Consider the following 17,810-nt stretch of genomic DNA (forward strand, 5'->3'; position numbering starts at 1 on the left):
TTGATTGATTGATTTGGTGAGTCCTCGAGATTGATTCTTGGGCTAGTGTCAGTTATGTAGCTACCGTACATAACTTGTTATGGTGCAAAGGTTCGCGGGAACGTTCGGGTTGTGCGCGTAAGGTGTTCGATGAAATGACGATGAGAGACCCATTTGACCTTAAATGCATTTGCACCGAGTCGGAGTTAACATTACGGAAAAACGGGTCGAAATCTGCTTGTTTGTTTTATTTCAGTAAAATGAGCGAGGCAGTTCGATTGAGGAGCTTAAGTTGTCGAGACAAGTTGCTGTGTATTTCCTTTGGTAGATGGCTTTCGAGATCTTTTTGCTGATTCCCCTCCAGGTTTGTTTTGGGTTGCGAACTTGTGAAAGACAATTTTGAGCTACGCCATGTCTTCCAATACATTGGTAGTTTGATAAGTTAGTGTGGGCATTTGTGGAAGTAACTCGTTTTTACAAATCTTTGTTTGTGGTTCTCCATAGACTGGGATGAATGTGCGCTGAAGCCCACTTCTTTTACTTCTCTGGGAGTTAATGTTCTTTTGATACTGTCATTTTGTAATGACTTGGTCCGACAAGGGAGGGAAGTGATCACCAAGGCTAAAGGGCCTAAACAAGGAGCGGCTCCCGGACAGACTTTTAGGATGGCAAAGGAGGTAGGAATGAAATGAACCATGCACAGAACGGGAGGAGAGCGATTTTGAAATATATATGTGAAAATTGAAATTAACCTTTTGACATAATATCCAGCTTTGTTTTTAAACTCCAAAGTTAAGCAAGCTCGGGCTAGAATACTATTAGAATGGGTGATCACCTGAGAAAGTGTTAGCCTGTACGCCAAAAAGACAAAACCATGAGGTCCGTTATGGGATAAGCCAAAACGGACAATATCTTGAGTGAGTTAATGTAGGGATGTCACAATATGAGATCAAAGTGAGACCCCCTCCAGTAGGTGTGTGGTTTGGGGATAAACTAGGCGAAAGCCGGTAGGTCTATGATGAACTCGTCCGATGAGAGCGGGGATAGAGGGCCTGGACAAAGAGTAGCTCCTCGCAAGCTTCTAGGATTATGAAGGGGGTAAAAATGAACCGAATTGTGCACCAAACATGGAGAGAGTGATTCTGGAATATATATGTGAAAATTGAAATTAATTCACGGAGGCACCTTTTGACGTAATGGTAAACTTTGCTTTGAAACTTTAAAGTTAAGTGAGTCCAATCCAAAGTTAAGCAAGTTTAGGCTAGAGCACTATTAGGACGGATGACCTCCTAGGAGAGTGCTTGCCTATACGCTAAAAGACAAAGCCACAAGACTTGATATGGGACTGGTCAAAGTAGACAATACCTCGAGTGAGTTAATCCAGAGATGTCATAATCGTTTTTAGAAGGGGCTTTATCATTTATGTATGGACATTTATTTTTTTCATGATTGTTGCTATTGTTGTATGGTTTAGTTGTGTGCTTGGAGAATTAAATTCCATCAAACTTGCTTGATTTTAAATAGTTGAATGTTTCACATTGTACAGCAGTGTTAGAGGTGTTCTTGCATGCACAATCTGTTTGTGCATGTAATTCCATCACTTTCATAATTCATTCTGGTCGTTTAGTTTTTTCTTTTTTTCATCATGACTTTATCCTTGTGTTTCTTTGTTCTGTTGAACTAGTTTGCCCAGTGTTCATTTAAGCTTGTAAATGGGGGATAAGAAGAAGAAGGCTGCATCAGTGTTTATCAGGCTTGTTTCGGCTGCTGGGACTGGCTTCTTCTATGTGAAGAAGAAGAATCCCCGTAAGATGTTAGAGAAAATGGAGTTCCGAAAGTATGACCCTCGGGTTAATCGCCATGTTCTGTTTACTGAGGCAAAGATGAAGTGAGAGGTTGCTTATATTTTTACCTTCATCTGGTTTTAAATCGGAATCTATCATGTTGAAAGATGGCAGAAGTAGCTATAGGAGAAGAGATACAAAATGGGCTTGACTTCTTGCATGCTGGTCCACTACGACTTTTCTTTGATTGTTGAAGTATAACTTGTTTTCTCATCGCACTGGAATTTGGACTTCCTTGAATACCTATTGGGATTTGAATATGTTAACATTCTTCTTATCTATTGTTTCTGACATTTGTACTACGTCTGCTTTGCCATTGCTCGTGACATAGCCTAGGCCGGGTTCATGCTCTCTATTCCTTCTCACTAGTGTTTTCCAGCAAGAGCTATTTCAGGTGAAGTCTTTTCATTTTTTTGGGTCATTAAGGCCCACTGAGATGGGCCGAAACGATTAGAAGTATGATTGAAAGAGCTTTGCATCTGTTGTAACTGCTCTCCTTTCTTGCATTCCTGGTTCATAGAAAAAGCTAATTTGGAATTGTTTTCCTTTCCAAGGCATAACCTATATCCATATGCTTCATATTCGCTTAAAGTTCGCTCCTCAAAATACAGCCATCCCTACCTCCTCAAGTCAATCCCACAAGCCTTTTATTCATTCTCATTCGATTACGGCGGGGGAGTCCGACAAAATAGAAAAACTCGCATCAGGTGCTTTTATAACTGTAGAATCTTCATGCTCCATTGCTTTGTGTCAACGATGGGCCTACCATGCGTTCCCATAGCCATCAATTGGGCAGGAACTCATGATTCACGACAATGGGTAGTACTGCTCAACTCATGATTCACAATCAGTAGGAACCCTATTTACAATGGGTAGCACTGCTCAACTCACGAGATTGGGTATTTCATTATTTCCATGATTTGCGACAGTTTCCGAGTTTAACGGGCGGAAGTAATTCTAGATGTATGGTTAACCTTTCAACTCACACGTCGATGTCGCCCAATATTATCGGTTTCACTCGTCAGCAACATGGATTGTCTAAGCATGATTTCGCCGAATATTTTTTTTTTTTTTTCTAAAGGTGCATTTCTGACGAGGACTCTTCTGAATTTTACAAATTCTCAATCGTTATCAATCACTAGTAGTCCTTTCAATCCCAATTTAAATAGTTTATTGTGGTTGACTAACATATTATAGCTAGTTCCACTCTATTATTGATTGTCGAATAAAGGAATCCGATCAACACCACATCAATTTTATATGTTTCCATTAAATATTTCATTTACGTAAGTGGTGGTTTGCCACCGGACACCGAGTTCCTCTTGTGTTGTCGTTGGAATCTTTCTATTTTATGGGACTTGAACCTCAGAAAATTGTCTAGGGCTTCTGGCTGGTTCACTATCGCTGTCTTTATGACTTTTTGCCTCGGAATAGCAGCTTTTCTATCAGTAAGGACGGCACTGTTGTTTGTCTTTGGAACCACACAATTGACTTTTCCGAAGAAGATGGATTTTTTATGGTCGAGACTTACCTGAAGTTTATGTTTGGCTTACACGTATAAATTGGGTAAAGCGGGTAGAATTACAAGTATACAATTTGTAGGACCATCGCCAACGGTTCTAAAAGTTTAAATTGATAGATGAATGCGTATTGTATTATTTAAATATTCTAACATTCTCCCTCACTCATAGGTTGAACTTTGACTATAACCTAAGTGTGGAAATATGCGATAATATTCGAACATAGAACTGCAAATAAGAGCTTGGGAGATTCGAATTCAAGACTACCTAGCTCTAATGCCATGTAATGTAGAAAATTTAATATATATATTAGTACATGAAGAGCCTATTTATAAGCTTAGATATAGGAAATCAAATTAGATGTGTATAATCAAATAGATTTAGAAAATCAGTGAAAATATCATAAATATCTCTAAAAAGATATTTTAATATCATAATATTGCTAACATTCCCTCAAACATAAGTTGAACCGAAACAAATCAACCTGAGTTTGAAAAATAATATGAACAATGTCACAAAATCTTCTATTAAAATGAGGTCAACGGATCCAAGGCAAGGCAACATGTGGTGGCGCATGTGACAACTCTAGCTTTTGTTGACAAGAAGATCATTTCAATATGTTAATTGTCTGATGGCGGCGAATTTGGTGGTGAAGTTGGCTTCTCGAAATGAGAAGTGAAAAGTCAAGAATCAAAGATATTGGAGGCAAGCAGCATGCATCCTTTGCAATCAACTTAGCTATCGGGACAGTAATTTAAACATGACTGATAAGGCTAGTGTGGTTACAACAAGCAAAATAATCTAGGCTTTGCTAAGGGAAAAGTTATTGTGCCAAGATGTGTATTCGCAACATTGAAAAATACGCTTGGATGTATGGGTGAAAAGCAAAGAAAAAAAAATAGAATAGAGAAATTTTTAGGTGTACCAGATGCACTAGGATTGCCTTAGGAAATGAGACTCTAATATTATGTAAGATTTAGTAAAATCATCGTCAACTATTTTAAAAACTTAAAATATTATATGAATGTGTAATTTATTATTTGAATATTATAATAAGAAAATTACAAGTCCGAAATGTTTCTCGAAAATCACGTGGAAATCCCTCATTTAGCAAGTGCGTGCACTACTTTATTCGCATCTCTCGACACCGACCTAACTTATTCTATTAGAAAATTGGAATTCTCTTCTCCCTCTGGTGGTCAACACTTGAACATTATATACAGTATATGCTTGAATATTTATGATAGATTGGTTGATATTAATTTGTGTATTAAGAATCTCCCCCCCCCCCCCGGTACTGTTGAAAGCTTTACGTATTACTGTCACTGCTTCATGTAAAAAATTTTGAACCAGTTCACGGGACAGTCATCAACCATGGTAGGCCTCTTCGTTTTACCGAGCGATTTCACTTAAAAGATAAAACGATCCTATTCTTCAGGGTGCTTCGACGTCTGAATTTCTTTCTGGGGGTAGAGTTCCGTGAAAATGCCGACCTTGTGACCTTCTTACAGGACGGTATCAGCGCGTACAAATTGAAAGTAGAGGCAGCTGAGAGTGTCAAATCTATCATCCATCCTAATAAGTTTCAAGTGGGTCGTGGAACTGGATTGCCAACATCCACTGAGACAAGTTTCCTCGCGGCTTCTTGTCTGCGAACGTTTGGCGTCATTCCATTTCCCTCCATCTCCACGCGACGCATGCGGTGCAATTTGTAGATAGATGCGTATGATTACTTCTCGTCGTTAATGCTGCTTCTTCGCCCCGCCCTGTGGGATTCTTTATCTATTTTCTGGCCAATCTTGCAGAAGCTTTCTGATCTACAAGTTCTCTTCTGCAAATCACTGTGATCGAACGCAATCAGCAGCTTCCGATCAGAGCAAGTAATCCACTTCATGGCACTTTGGATCTGTAGCTTGTGAAGCTAAGTATAACTGCTGGTGGCAACGCAATCTTTCGCATAGGTCACGAGGTCTCGAGGCAAGTAAAGAATGAATCACGTGGTATTTTTCTACGTAAGATGACATAACATGAATATACTATACGCAGACTGATGAGGACGATTCTCGACGCGGTATGGAAACTACGTCGGATTTGCTTATCCATCGAAGTTCAAAATGGTGGCTAGATTTTAGGGGAAAAAAATTATGAAAAACGTTGTACATGTCATTCACGTGTCAATGATTATAAGTAGCCAAAGTTTCGAGGGTTTATGACAAATTGGTTGATATTAATTTGTGTATTAAAATCTCTCTCTCTCTCTCTCTCTCTCTCTCTCTCTCTCTCTGTTGAAAGCTTTGCATTTTTTTTTTAAATTAAAAATTAAATATATTTTATATCTTATCAATCTGATCTGGGTGGATGGGTGGGTGGTTCTACACTTGGAATAGAGAACTAGATCGGTACCTATCGGTTCCAACAAATTGGAATCAAGAACTGAATTTGTTCCCTTAGAAGCCATCAATTCTTGGGCAGTCCGGTCCGATTTAGTTCTAGGCGGTTCCTATTTTTTTGCATACCCCTAGTCATTGCTTCATGTAAATTTTCTATAACAAACCATTTCAATGAGGATGCGAATTTATCGCCAAGGCTAGAGAGGGCCTGAATAGTGAGCGACTCCTAGCAAGTAGGATAGTGAAAGGGGCAGAAATGAATCAAATTGTGCATTGAATAATGAGAGAGCTATTTTGGAATATATATGTAAAAACTAGAATTAACTCTATAAGCTACTTTTGACATAACAACGAGCTTTGCTTTGAAACTCCAAAATTAAGTTAGCTTAGGCTGGAGCATTATCAAAATGGGTAACCTCTCGAGAAAATACCTATTTACACCCTAAGTGACTTAATGAGGGATGTCGCAGTTTCACTTAAAAGATAAAACTATCATCATAGTTTTACTTAAAAGATGGAACTATTTTTCTTTAGGGTGCTTCGACGTATGATTTTCTTTCTAGGGGTCGAGTTCCGTGAAAGTGCATATTTTATGACCTTCTTACAGGCGATATCATAGCGTAAATACTGAAAGTAGAGACACTTGAGAGCATAAGATTATCATCCATCTTGGAAACTTTCGAGTGCGTTCTGGAATCGGATCGTCAACATCCGCAGGGAAAGTTTCCTAGCCGCTTCTTAGCTGCGAACGTCAGGTGTCATTTCACTTCCGCCCATCTCGACGCGACGCACACGTCAAAATTTTGAAGATAGACATGTACGATCACTTGTCGTTATTAATGCTGCTTCTTCGTCCCGCCATCTGAAATTCTGTCTCTCTTTTCTGGCCATTCTGGCCATTGTGGGAGAAAAGCATACCAGCTGATGGCACCGCAATCGTTCGCATAAATCACGAGGTCTCTAGGCAAGTAAAGAATGAATCTCGTGGTCTTTTTCGGCATACTGACATAGGAGGAAGAGAAACACAGGAATATATTATTCGCGAAATGTTCGGGACGGTTCTCCGCATGATCCTCACATCTGCTTGTCTGTTAAGAGTTTAATATGGTGGCTAAATTTTGGGGGAAAACATTATGAAAACATTGTACATGTCATTCACGTGCCAAAATTTATAGCTAGCCAAAGTTTCAAGGGTTTCAAAAATAAACTAATATCATGAAAAGCCTCAAAGTAATACACATGCGACACATTTAAGGCTCTAAATGGCACACCTGTAATAAATTTAATATTCGTTAGTTATGTTATATTTTATTGTGAAAATATTGAGTTGAATGACACGTGATAATTAACGGGTGAACATTTACCCTCAATTTTGTTATAGGTGCACTGGTTTATAGTTTTTTGTGATATTGATTTAATTTAATCGAAACTAATGGAGGATAAATTTGTTGCAAATATACAAGATTAGAGTTTTTAGTTAATTTATCACAGATGTATTAGTTTGAGATTTTTTGTAATAAAAAGATCAATTTAAAATCAATGTGTCATAGGTGTCCAAATTTGAGGCTTTTTATGATATTATTCCTTTAAAAGATATAAAAAAGTAATAGTCCATCTATACAAGCATGCCTCAAAGAGAAACTCAAACCAGGCACTGGACATGACTATTAAGGGTGTGCGTGATAAAAATTTCTGAAATAGAAATCAATTTTTATTCCATGGACGGGTTTCTGAAAAAAGAAACACGTTTGATAATAACTCAAAAAATCTATTTTTGGAATGAAAATTTGTTTTATAATAGAATAAACTTTCTATTTCTAGAGGGGGTTGTGGTTGGCATCCAATGGCCAATGTACAATGGCGGGCGGCTGTCATTCGACAACTAGTGATGGTCGGTCGACGTTCGACAAGCCAGTGACCAACGATAGGTGGTTGGCAACAGTCGTCTGACACCTCACTAGCAACAAATGGGTAATGAGCAGTAATGAAAGAGAACGATGAAAAGAATTTTAATTTTCTCATTTTTGTTTTAGAAATTGAAAAGTTAAAAATTTTAGTTTCCAATTTCCGTTCCAATTTTTTCTTTTTAAATAAAAAATAGATAAATAAAATTACGCTATCAAACAGACATAAGTTCCAAATCGATTTTAGAGAATAGAGAAATAAATAATTAAAAAAATAGAAATTTTGTCATGGCTAGGGAGTTAACGCGGATTGGCGTTCTCATCTTGGTAAAGGTACACCGGTCAAGAAACACCCACGACAGATACAGTGCATTGACATCCCCAATCCAAGGAGATGGAAATGTCTATCTGATCCGTTGGTGATTTCCGTCCACGTGGCCCAATGAACAGGAAGCAGCCCACGCGTGAGGCCATAGTCCCCACGTCGCTTGACTTTGAAGAGCAGTAGTGGCTTCTTTAAATATGCAAGAAGCAATGAAGGAGCAAGGCTCAGGATTAAAGAAGCTTACCAGTAAGCATTCACTATAGCAACTCTAAGCATTCACTATTAACCTCTCTCTCTCTCTCTCGCTCTCGCTTGGTGGAGTCTCTATCGACCGCAAAGACAGTCTAATTTGGAAACCGACTCTGCCACTACTAGCGCCAATTCAAGTGGTGGCGAATACAGAGTAAAGGGTCGACCGGTCGTTCACTCGATCATTCATTCCAATACCCACTTTCATCTTTTTGGCTTACTCGTTTTTCCGTGTTGCCGGGGAATCCGGGTTGGTCGTTTCCTATTCTGGGTCTCTGTTTCTTGGAGCTCCGGCGGTACAAATTCCCGGTTCTTGGAGTCCTCTGCTTTTCGCTTCTTTGCTCTGTGGCCCCTTTTTAAGCTGTTGGCTTCCATCGGTCCGCGGGTGCATCGGGAGATATGGCACTCTGCGCATTCTCGTTCCCGGCCCATATCAACCGGGCCACAGCTTCGGATGCTCAGAGGAATGCCTCTCTCTCTTCTCATTTCGTGGGGGGCTCAGATCTGCTGGTGCAATCCCAGCACAGCCTCGCTCAGGTTTTTCTACCGCTATTTGTCTGCTGCTTTGTTATTTCTTAGCTTAGAGATTGAGGAAGCGAAAGTCGTGGCTTGCAAAACTTGCGGTGATGATTTTTCGTCTTCCAATCTCTCATACCTTTCCATTTAAGCCCTTGCTAAGCTAACGTTCATTATAAATGCTTCGGCGGCCCTTGTTTTGCATATGTGGTTTTTGGTGCTACTGTCAATTTCAGCTTGTTTTTTTCCTGGGAATGATTCGGGCAAAAACTGGGTCTTTTTCTCTGGTTTAGGTCCAGGTGAGAAAACGACCTGGTGGGGTTTATGCATCACTGTCTGAGAGCGGAGAGTATTACTCCAAGAGGCCACCAACACCTCTATTGGACACCGTAAACTATCCTCTTCACATGAAAAATCTAGCCATCAAGGTACATACTAACGTCGTAATACATATTCTATCCATGGAGCAAGCTCATCATTGCTAGTGGAGCTCTAATCCGGAATTTGCTTGGGATGTAATAATCGGTGTAGGAGCTGAAGCAGCTAGCGGACGAGCTTCGTTCCGATGTCATATTCAACGTTTCCAAGACTGGCGGCCACTTGGGCTCGAGCCTGGGTGTCGTCGAGCTCACCGTGGCTCTTCATTATGTCTTCAATGCTCCTCAAGACAGGATCCTTTGGGATGTCGGCCATCAGGTGTCGAAGATGCTTTCTTTTCTCTCGTTTCAGCCTCTTTGGGATTAAATTCCGCATCACTGAAATTTATGATCAGCTTGATGGTAATTGCTTTTTGATTGTGTGGTATCTATATGCAGTCTTACCCACATAAGATTCTGACTGGGAGGAGAGACAAAATGCAAACGATTAGGCAGACTAATGGGTTGGCAGGGTTCACAAAGCGCTCGGAGAGTGAATACGATTGCTTTGGCACTGGTCATAGTTCTACAACTATCTCTGCTGGGTTGGGTAATTCTCTTTATGCCTCTATCAAGTACATAATCCTAAGGTGCAGTATTTTTTAAGAGTAGCAAAACTCACCACAAGCACGTGAATCAGGGTTTAACTGCAAAACTTTACATCTTTTGAATAAGAAATGAAGATTTGGTTTTGTTTATATCATTGTCGGTCTGTAAAATACCATGCTGGAGTTGCACTTTTCTATGTGCTTCATTATTCAACATAAGAACAATTTCTTCTTGATATGATTATAAGTTACCAAGTTGTGTCACTTGATCTTACATCAGACCGGTCTGCAGGACTTCACTATATGCTTGACTTCCATGTCAAATAGATTCAATCTTTGTTATGTTCTAATAGAGGATTTTCTTTTTTTCCCGAGAAACAGGTATGGCTGTTGGAAGGGATCTAAAGGGAAGGAAAAATAATGTGGTTGCTGTCATTGGCGATGGTGCCATGACTGCAGGTCAAGCTTATGAAGCCATGAACAATGCTGGGTATTTGGACTCTGATATGATTGTCATTCTCAACGACAACAAACAGGTCTCATTGCCCACTGCTAATCTTGATGGACCTATACCTCCTGTAGGAGCGTTGAGCAGTGCTCTGAGTAGATTACAATCTAACAGGCCTCTTAGAGAACTTAGAGAAGTCGCAAAGGTAGGGTACTGATTGCCCTTATGGTTCGGGACTTTCATTTTCTGCTGTTCTGTTCTGGACATAAATTTTAGTAAAATCCCCATCCTTGTGATTATAGGGTGTTACCAAGCAAATTGGGGGACCTATGCACGAACTGGCTGCAAAAGTTGATGAATACGCTCGAGGGATGATCAGTGGATCTGGATCCACCCTGTTCGAAGAGCTTGGGCTCTATTATATTGGTCCTGTTGATGGCCATAACATTGATGATCTAGTTTCGATTCTCAAAGAGGTAAAGAGTACCAAAACAACTGGTCCAGTTCTGATCCATGTTGTCACTGAGAAAGGTCGAGGATACCCTTACGCTGAAAAAGCTGCAGATAAGTACCATGGTAAGGATCTAAATTGAATTAAGGAATTTATGAGAGTTTATTTCACGCATTTATTTTTACGCCCTTAAGAATAAAAAATTTGTGCCCAATTAGTTATCAGCTTCATCATTGCAGGTGTGGTTAAATTTGATCCTGCAACTGGAAAGCAGTTCAAATCAAGCCCAGCCACGCAGTCTTACACTACATACTTTGCCGAGGCTTTAATTGCAGAAGCGGAAGCGGATAAAGATATTGTTGCTATTCATGCTGCGATGGGAGGGGGCACGGGGTTAAATCTCTTCCTTCGCCGCTTCCCAACCAGATGTTTTGATGTTGGGATTGCAGAACAACATGCCGTCACTTTTGCTGCTGGTCTAGCGTGTGAAGGCATTAAACCTTTCTGTGCAATCTACTCGTCTTTCTTGCAGAGGGCTTATGACCAGGCAAGCCCCACTGCTTTGACTTCTTTGCGCAATCTTATCCTTTTCCCCCTTTTTTTGTCTTGAGAGTGTATTGTTCCCCATGCAACAGGTTGTGCATGATGTTGATCTGCAGAAGTTGCCTGTTAGATTCGCGATGGATCGAGCAGGACTGGTCGGAGCTGATGGCCCTACACACTGCGGTGCTTTTGATGTCACTTTTATGGCATGCCTCCCTAATATGGTGGTGATGGCTCCTGCGGACGAGGCAGAGCTTTTCCACATGGTGGCTACTGCTGCCGCCATCGACGACAGACCAAGTTGTTTCAGATACCCACGAGGAAATGGAGTTGGCGTTCCGCTGCCACCAGGAAACAAAGGCACACCACTTGAGGTATCTTCTTGCCAATTTTGTGAAAAAAAGAAGAAGAGCATATCCCTAAATAAGCTGAAAAAAATTGGCATTCCATCCTGGATTGATTTCTATTTTGATCACTCTCCAAAAAAATTTCACTCACAGATTGGAAAGGGAAGGATACTTTTAGAAGGAGAGAGAGTGGCGCTCTTGGGCTACGGAACAGCGGTGCAGGGCTGCTTAGCTGCGGCTGCATTGATTGAAACCCATGGCTTCAAAATAACAGTTGCTGATGCACGCTTCTGCAAACCTTTGGATCATGCTCTTATCCGAAGCCTTGCAAAATCGCATGAGGTTTTGATCACAGTCGAAGAAGGTTCAATAGGAGGGTTCGGGTCTCACGTCGCTCAGTTCCTGGCCCTTGATGGCCTTCTTGACGGCACAGTAAAGGTATGGATGCTACAACTTCAGGAAAAAATCTTGCAGAACTTTGGCTGAGTTGGGTTATGTTTAAAGTTGTCTGGAACCACCAGATATTCTGGCGGCTGTTTCTTCCTTTTCCTGTACTTTCCTAAATCACATGTGGACATTTTTGCAGTGGAGGCCTCTTGTTCTGCCCGATCGCTACATTGACCATGGATCGCCTGCCGACCAAATAGCTCAAGCCGGTCTGACCCCAGCACATATCGCAGCTACTGTATTCAACGTAGTAGGAAAAACAAGGGAAGCTTTGGAAATCATGACATAAAAGAATTCTCCCACAGGCTCCTTTTTTTATTCTCTCACACCATGTACAAACAGGATGCTACAACAATAACAGTATAGCTTGTCACAAGTCATTTGTCGATCTGTAGTGCTCTTATTGTTGCAATGTGGGCGATTCATTATTTATAAGAAGAGCATCACCATATACACTAGGGGAAAAAAGTGAAGAATAAAGGAAAGACAGATAATAAAAGGAAAGATAAATAAGAACGTTGATCCTTGATATTCAATTAGCCTCTTCTGCTCATTCTTGACTCCTGATGGATCTACTGGTTTCACTGCCTGAGGCAGTATGCTGATTCTGTTCAAATGAAAGCTGAGGAAGATCCAATCTCTTCCCAACAAGATTACATTGGTACCATCTTCAGTTTTTCCTTTTGGGCTCATTCCACATTGCAATCAACTGAGAAATATCATTGAAAAAAAGGAATTGTTAAGACATTGCTTTCTTCATTGGCATATCCCATAAGATGATTTCCTAGGAGGGTTATCCGACTAGAAAAGAATGCAATAATGACTCCCATTATGATAGTGATTCTTATGATCTTATCACGCCTATTATGCTAGTCAGAAAATACAAAGAGATTATCTTCTCTGTTTGACAAACATTGGAAATCATCTCTGCTAATGGGCCAGCATTGTACGGATTCATAAGAAAAGGATAAAGAACGTCATGGATAGCATTGAAAAATGAAGGTCGGTACTACATGGCTTGAATGCTTGGTTGTGGCCTGGTGCATGCTTTTGTCAGCCATTAGAGGATGTCTAATGGCGCAGAGAGAGAGAGAGAGAGACAGACAGACAGAGTTATAGTGGAGCAACAAGTGAGACTTGCATCTGCATACGGACACTTGGACTCCTTTGTGTCCAATCAATTTGGGCATGTTGGTCGGGAGTTTTAGTGGAGCAACGAGTGAGACTTGCATCTGCATACAGACACTTGGACTCCTTTGTGTCCAATCAATTTGGGCACGTTGGTCGGGATTACTTTGATTGGGACTTGTGGCCGGTGTGAAAGAGGAAAGAGAGATCTGCGTGACGGATTTTCTGGTAAGGTATATAGATTAAAGGTAAGTCGGAAAGTTGGAGCTTTCTGTTAGGTTTTTCAGTTGGGTGGAAAACTGAGAGATCATGGCTATACATGATAGGTTGGAGCAACTTTTTTCCTTCTTTTTGGGCCTAGGATAGATATGTTGCTATGACAAAGCACCTATTGAATTCAAAGAAAAAATTTGTGGCGGACCCAAATGAGGATGATGATGCTATGTGGCAGGCTTTGGGGTTTTGGGCAATCAAGCATTGACTTTTGCGAAAGAGAAAATAATATCTCGAAAAAATAAATCCTATTATATTGATATCAATCAATGATACTTGAATGATAGAGTCTATGTAAGTTGATCCTACTTTTTTTAGGTGGAAAGATAGATTGAAGTTAGTGTTGGCAGTGTGAAGTTGCAATCAAATCCAATTTAGGTCTTCTTCTTTTTTTAATAAATTTTTTTGGCATTCTAGATTATGTCACCATTTCCAAGTGGTAGAAAGCAAGCAGTTTTTTGGCAAGGATAAAGTGATTATTGACGAGAAGTAAGTTCTTAGAGATTAAATTCCAAATCCTCATCATTCGTCGTGAATCTAGGAAGCCTAGAATCCTTAATACGAGGGATCCCGAGAAGAAATTGAATACAGAACAAGATCTTGAACAATCAATGAGAATACCTCAGCTTCTGATATATCTCTTCTTCAGAACTTCAAGTTCATGATACAGAAGATGGAGAGAAAGCTCCGAATGAATCAAGAAAAACCAGTGACAGAAAACTAACAATGAACTCTCGCTACTTCTTCTCTCGTTCTCTCTTTTCCTTTTATACTAAATGACGAGCTCAACTATTTTCTGTTATAGAATTGTTACAACAGAATAATATGAAAATCACACGTGCATTTCTTCTGACTGTGCAGCTCCTTTAATTTGCTTGACACCTTCGTGTTTCAGGTTTTGCTGTCACGGATCGCCAGCTCCCGCTGTCATGGATCGCCGCTCATCGGTTTAATTGGATCACCAATCTCACAACCTTCCTCTGTTTCAGCTTCCTCTGTTCCAGTTGCTTCTTCAAGTTTGGCTTTTCTACTGTCACTGACTTTTATGCTCTTCTGATCTTTCAATACCTGTTTAATTCCTCTAACATCCCCCCTCAAATTGGGAATGGAGAGAATACTGATTCCCAATTTGGTTCGCATATAAGAATGTGCTCTGCTTGTCAGTGGTTTTGTAAAAATGTCAGCTAATTGATATGAACTTGGAATGTATCTGACATGCAATGATCCTGAGGAGACTTTTTCTCGAACGAAGTGAAAATCTACTTCAATATGTTTGGTTCGAGCGTGCAAGATAGGATTCAGGGTAAGAGAAATTGCTGACTTATTATCACAGAACAATTGGATAGGAGGCTTAAGAAAACAACCTATATCACGTAGTACAAAACTGACCCATGTAAGATCGGCAGTGGCTGATGCAAGAGCACGGTATTCAGCTTCAATGGAGGATCTGCTCACGGTAGGTTGTTTCTTTGCTGCCCAGGATATAAGATTGGATCCAATGTATATACAGAAACCAGTTGTTGATCTTCTGGTTTCTACACAACCAGCCCAATCTGAGTCAGAGTAACCATAGAGGTGCATTGCACTGTGAGAGTGAAGAAATAAGCCAAGCTTGATAGTGCCCTTTATATATCGTAAGACTCTTTTTAATCTGTTGAAATATGCAATTGTAGGTTGCTGCATTCGTTGGCAAAGTATATTTGTGGCATAAGCAATGTCTGGTCTGGTTAAGGTGAGGTATTGCAAACCTCCAACTAGGCTTCTGTACTCAGTAGGATTATGCAAAGGTAGAGAATCATTGATTAAAATAGATGGTTTTAGTGAAAGAGGAGTTGAAAGAGGTTTGGAGTTTATCATATGAGCTCTGGTGAGAAGATCTAAAGCATATTTGGTTTGACAAAGGAATAGGTAATCTGAGGTTCGTGTAGCTTCAATGCCAAGAAAATAGTGTAGAGAACCTAGATCCTTCATATGAAAATGAGTACTCAGTGAAGTAATAAGAGTAGAAATCATTTGAGGTGAACTTCCAGTGAGAATGATATCATCTACATACAGTAATAATAGAAGAGTGGTTGTTTCAGTATGCAGGATGAATAGAGAAGGATCAGTAGAGCTACAGAAAAAACCAAATTCGAGCAAGAAGCTGCTGAACCTATCAAACCAGGCTCGAGGAGCTTGACGAAGTCCATAAAGAGATCTTCGAAGGAGACAAACATGGTGAGGCTGTTGTGAATCTTTAAACCCCGGAGGCTGCTCCATATACACTTTGTTTCACTTAAGTGTCCATGTAAGAAAGCATTTTTGACATCTAATTGATGAATTTTCCATTGTTTCATCATAGCTACCGATAAGATTATTCGAATTGTTGCATGTTTCACTGGGGCTGAAGGTTTACGTGAAATCAAGACCTTCTTCTTGATGGAAGCCTTTGGCTACAAGCCTAGCTTTGAGTCTATCCAAACTTCCATCGAGGTGCAAGTTTTGTCTTGAACACCCATTTGCACCCGATTATATTCATGTGATCATCTCGAGGAACTAATTCCCTGTGTTTGATTCGATATAAGGCATCCATTTCTTCTTGCATTGCTTGATACCATCCTCGGTCGCTAAGGCAGACTTTGCGATTTTGGTTCAACAGAACCTTATACTCAACAGAGACATGCATATTTAGGATTGGCTTTAACAATTCCAGATCGTAGTCTAGTTTGCATAGGATGAGTTGAAGCTGTACCTTGTATAGTTTCAGTTTCAGTACTGATTTGTCCTGTATTAGCATTTGATGTTGAGACAGTCTCTTGGTTTGTAGATATTTGTTCCTGTATGTTTGAAGATGACTGATGTGATTCAACATTACTGGAGACATTATTACCATCACTCTATATCTCAGTATCAGGTAATATCTGTATGTGTGATCGACCTTCATAATTACCTGAGCTGAGCTCATTTGTCTGTACTTCTGGAGCTATTTGATTGAATCTGGTATGCTGCAAATATCCCTTCGATATATTGTCTTGTGATTGAGCCTTCGTAGTAGAGTTGGAACTAGAAGATAGTACTCCTTTTATCCACTTTGTTTGTATAGGTCGGATCCGCCGATATTCGGTATTTAGTGTATGAATAAAGGGAAAGACATTTTCATCAAATATTACATGTCTGCTGATGTAGATTCTTCCATTTGTAGGCAAGAGACACCTGTATCCTTTATGCTTCTCACTATATCCAAGAAAGATACACGTGAGAGATCTTGGATCAAATTTATGCTTTGTGTAGTGCCTGAGACATGGATAACAAGCTGATCCAAACACTCGAAGGTAATAATAATCTGGGTGTCTTATTGTAGAGCTGATAGTGAGGTGAATGCATATGTAGTTTTGTTGTGGGAAGAAGATTGATAACATAGACTGCTGTTTTGAATGCATCTACCCAAAATTTCAGTGGTACTCTAGCATGATACATCATTGCTAGACCTAATTCAATCACATGTCGATGTTTTCTCTCCGAGACACCATTTTGCTCTGGTGTGTGAGGACACGAGATATACTGCTTGATTCCACACTTCTGTAGATGAAGTTGGAGTTTATTACTAGTGAACTCACCTCCTCCATCACTCTGGAAGATTTTGATCTTGTGATTAAGCTGATGTTCTACAAATCTTTGAAACAGAACAAATATCTCATAAACTTCTGACTTCGTCTCATGGGATATATCCAGCTATACCGAGAGAAATCATCCACAAAAATGACATAGTAGGAGAATTTCTGAACAGATTGAATTGGTGAAGGTCCCCATACATCACAATGTATTCTTTCTAATGGAACATTAGAAATATGGTCTGAGAAGTGAAGAGGTAAAGCTGAGCTTTTAGCAACTTGACAAGCGCTACATATATTCCGAGTCTTGGAACTAAACTGAATGAGATTTTGTTTCTGCAGAATCTTCACTGTTTTTAAGATTGGTATGAGCAAGCCTTTGATGCCGATATCTTCTCGCTACTTCATGTTGAGTCTCGTGTGAAGAAGACTTCGCAGCTTTAGGTTCCACACGGTATAGCCCCTTGACTTTCCTTCCTAGCTTCACTGTTGTATGATTGTGATTGTCCTTCATATATACCCCATGTTTGTCAAAAATAAAAGAGCGGGGATAATCATCGGTTTTTGATACGTAAAGAAGATTCTTTGTGATTTCAGGGACTATTAATACATCATTCAGTGGTAATTTGCTATTTTCTGTATTTAATATTCCATTACCAATGCATGAGATTGACAAATGGGATCCATCTCCTATCATGACAGTGTCATTACCACTATATGTATTGTAGTTTGAAGCATACCAGGTTCCGAGGTAATGTGTGATGTAGCCCTGTCCGGATACCATTCGAACCACGGGGTTCTTCAATGTGTACCGCTGCTAATGCGGTTGGTATTTCATCCGTCCAGGTACGAGTTGTCAAACCTATACCAACATCCGAGTCTTGTGTGACCT

At 40.1% G+C, this 17,810-nt stretch overlaps 2 protein-coding genes across 2 annotated transcripts; both read left to right on the forward strand.

The window, feature by feature from the left end:
- Positions 1-1,663: 1,663 nt before the first annotated feature.
- Positions 1,664-2,125, forward strand: LOC104414955 (50S ribosomal protein L33). Its single transcript, XM_039300721.1, has one exon. It carries the CDS (start codon positions 1,692-1,694, stop codon positions 1,869-1,871), a length of 180 nt encoding a protein of 59 aa, XP_039156655.1. The 5' UTR covers positions 1,664-1,691; the 3' UTR covers positions 1,872-2,125.
- Positions 2,126-8,191: 6,066 nt separating this feature from the next.
- On the forward strand, positions 8,192-12,378 carry LOC104414956 (probable 1-deoxy-D-xylulose-5-phosphate synthase, chloroplastic). The gene is made up of 10 exons (XM_010026188.3): positions 8,192-8,748; positions 9,021-9,155; positions 9,259-9,423; positions 9,543-9,693; positions 10,073-10,344; positions 10,442-10,715; positions 10,830-11,137; positions 11,226-11,507; positions 11,634-11,918; positions 12,067-12,378. Exons 1-10 carry the CDS (start codon positions 8,611-8,613, stop codon positions 12,214-12,216), a joined length of 2,160 nt encoding a protein of 719 aa, XP_010024490.2. The 5' UTR covers positions 8,192-8,610; the 3' UTR covers positions 12,217-12,378.
- Positions 12,379-17,810: the final 5,432 nt, after the last annotated feature.

Source organism: Eucalyptus grandis, chromosome 8 (assembly GCF_016545825.1).
Source record: "Eucalyptus grandis isolate ANBG69807.140 chromosome 8, ASM1654582v1, whole genome shotgun sequence".
Taxonomy (NCBI): Eukaryota; Viridiplantae; Streptophyta; class Magnoliopsida; order Myrtales; family Myrtaceae; genus Eucalyptus; species Eucalyptus grandis.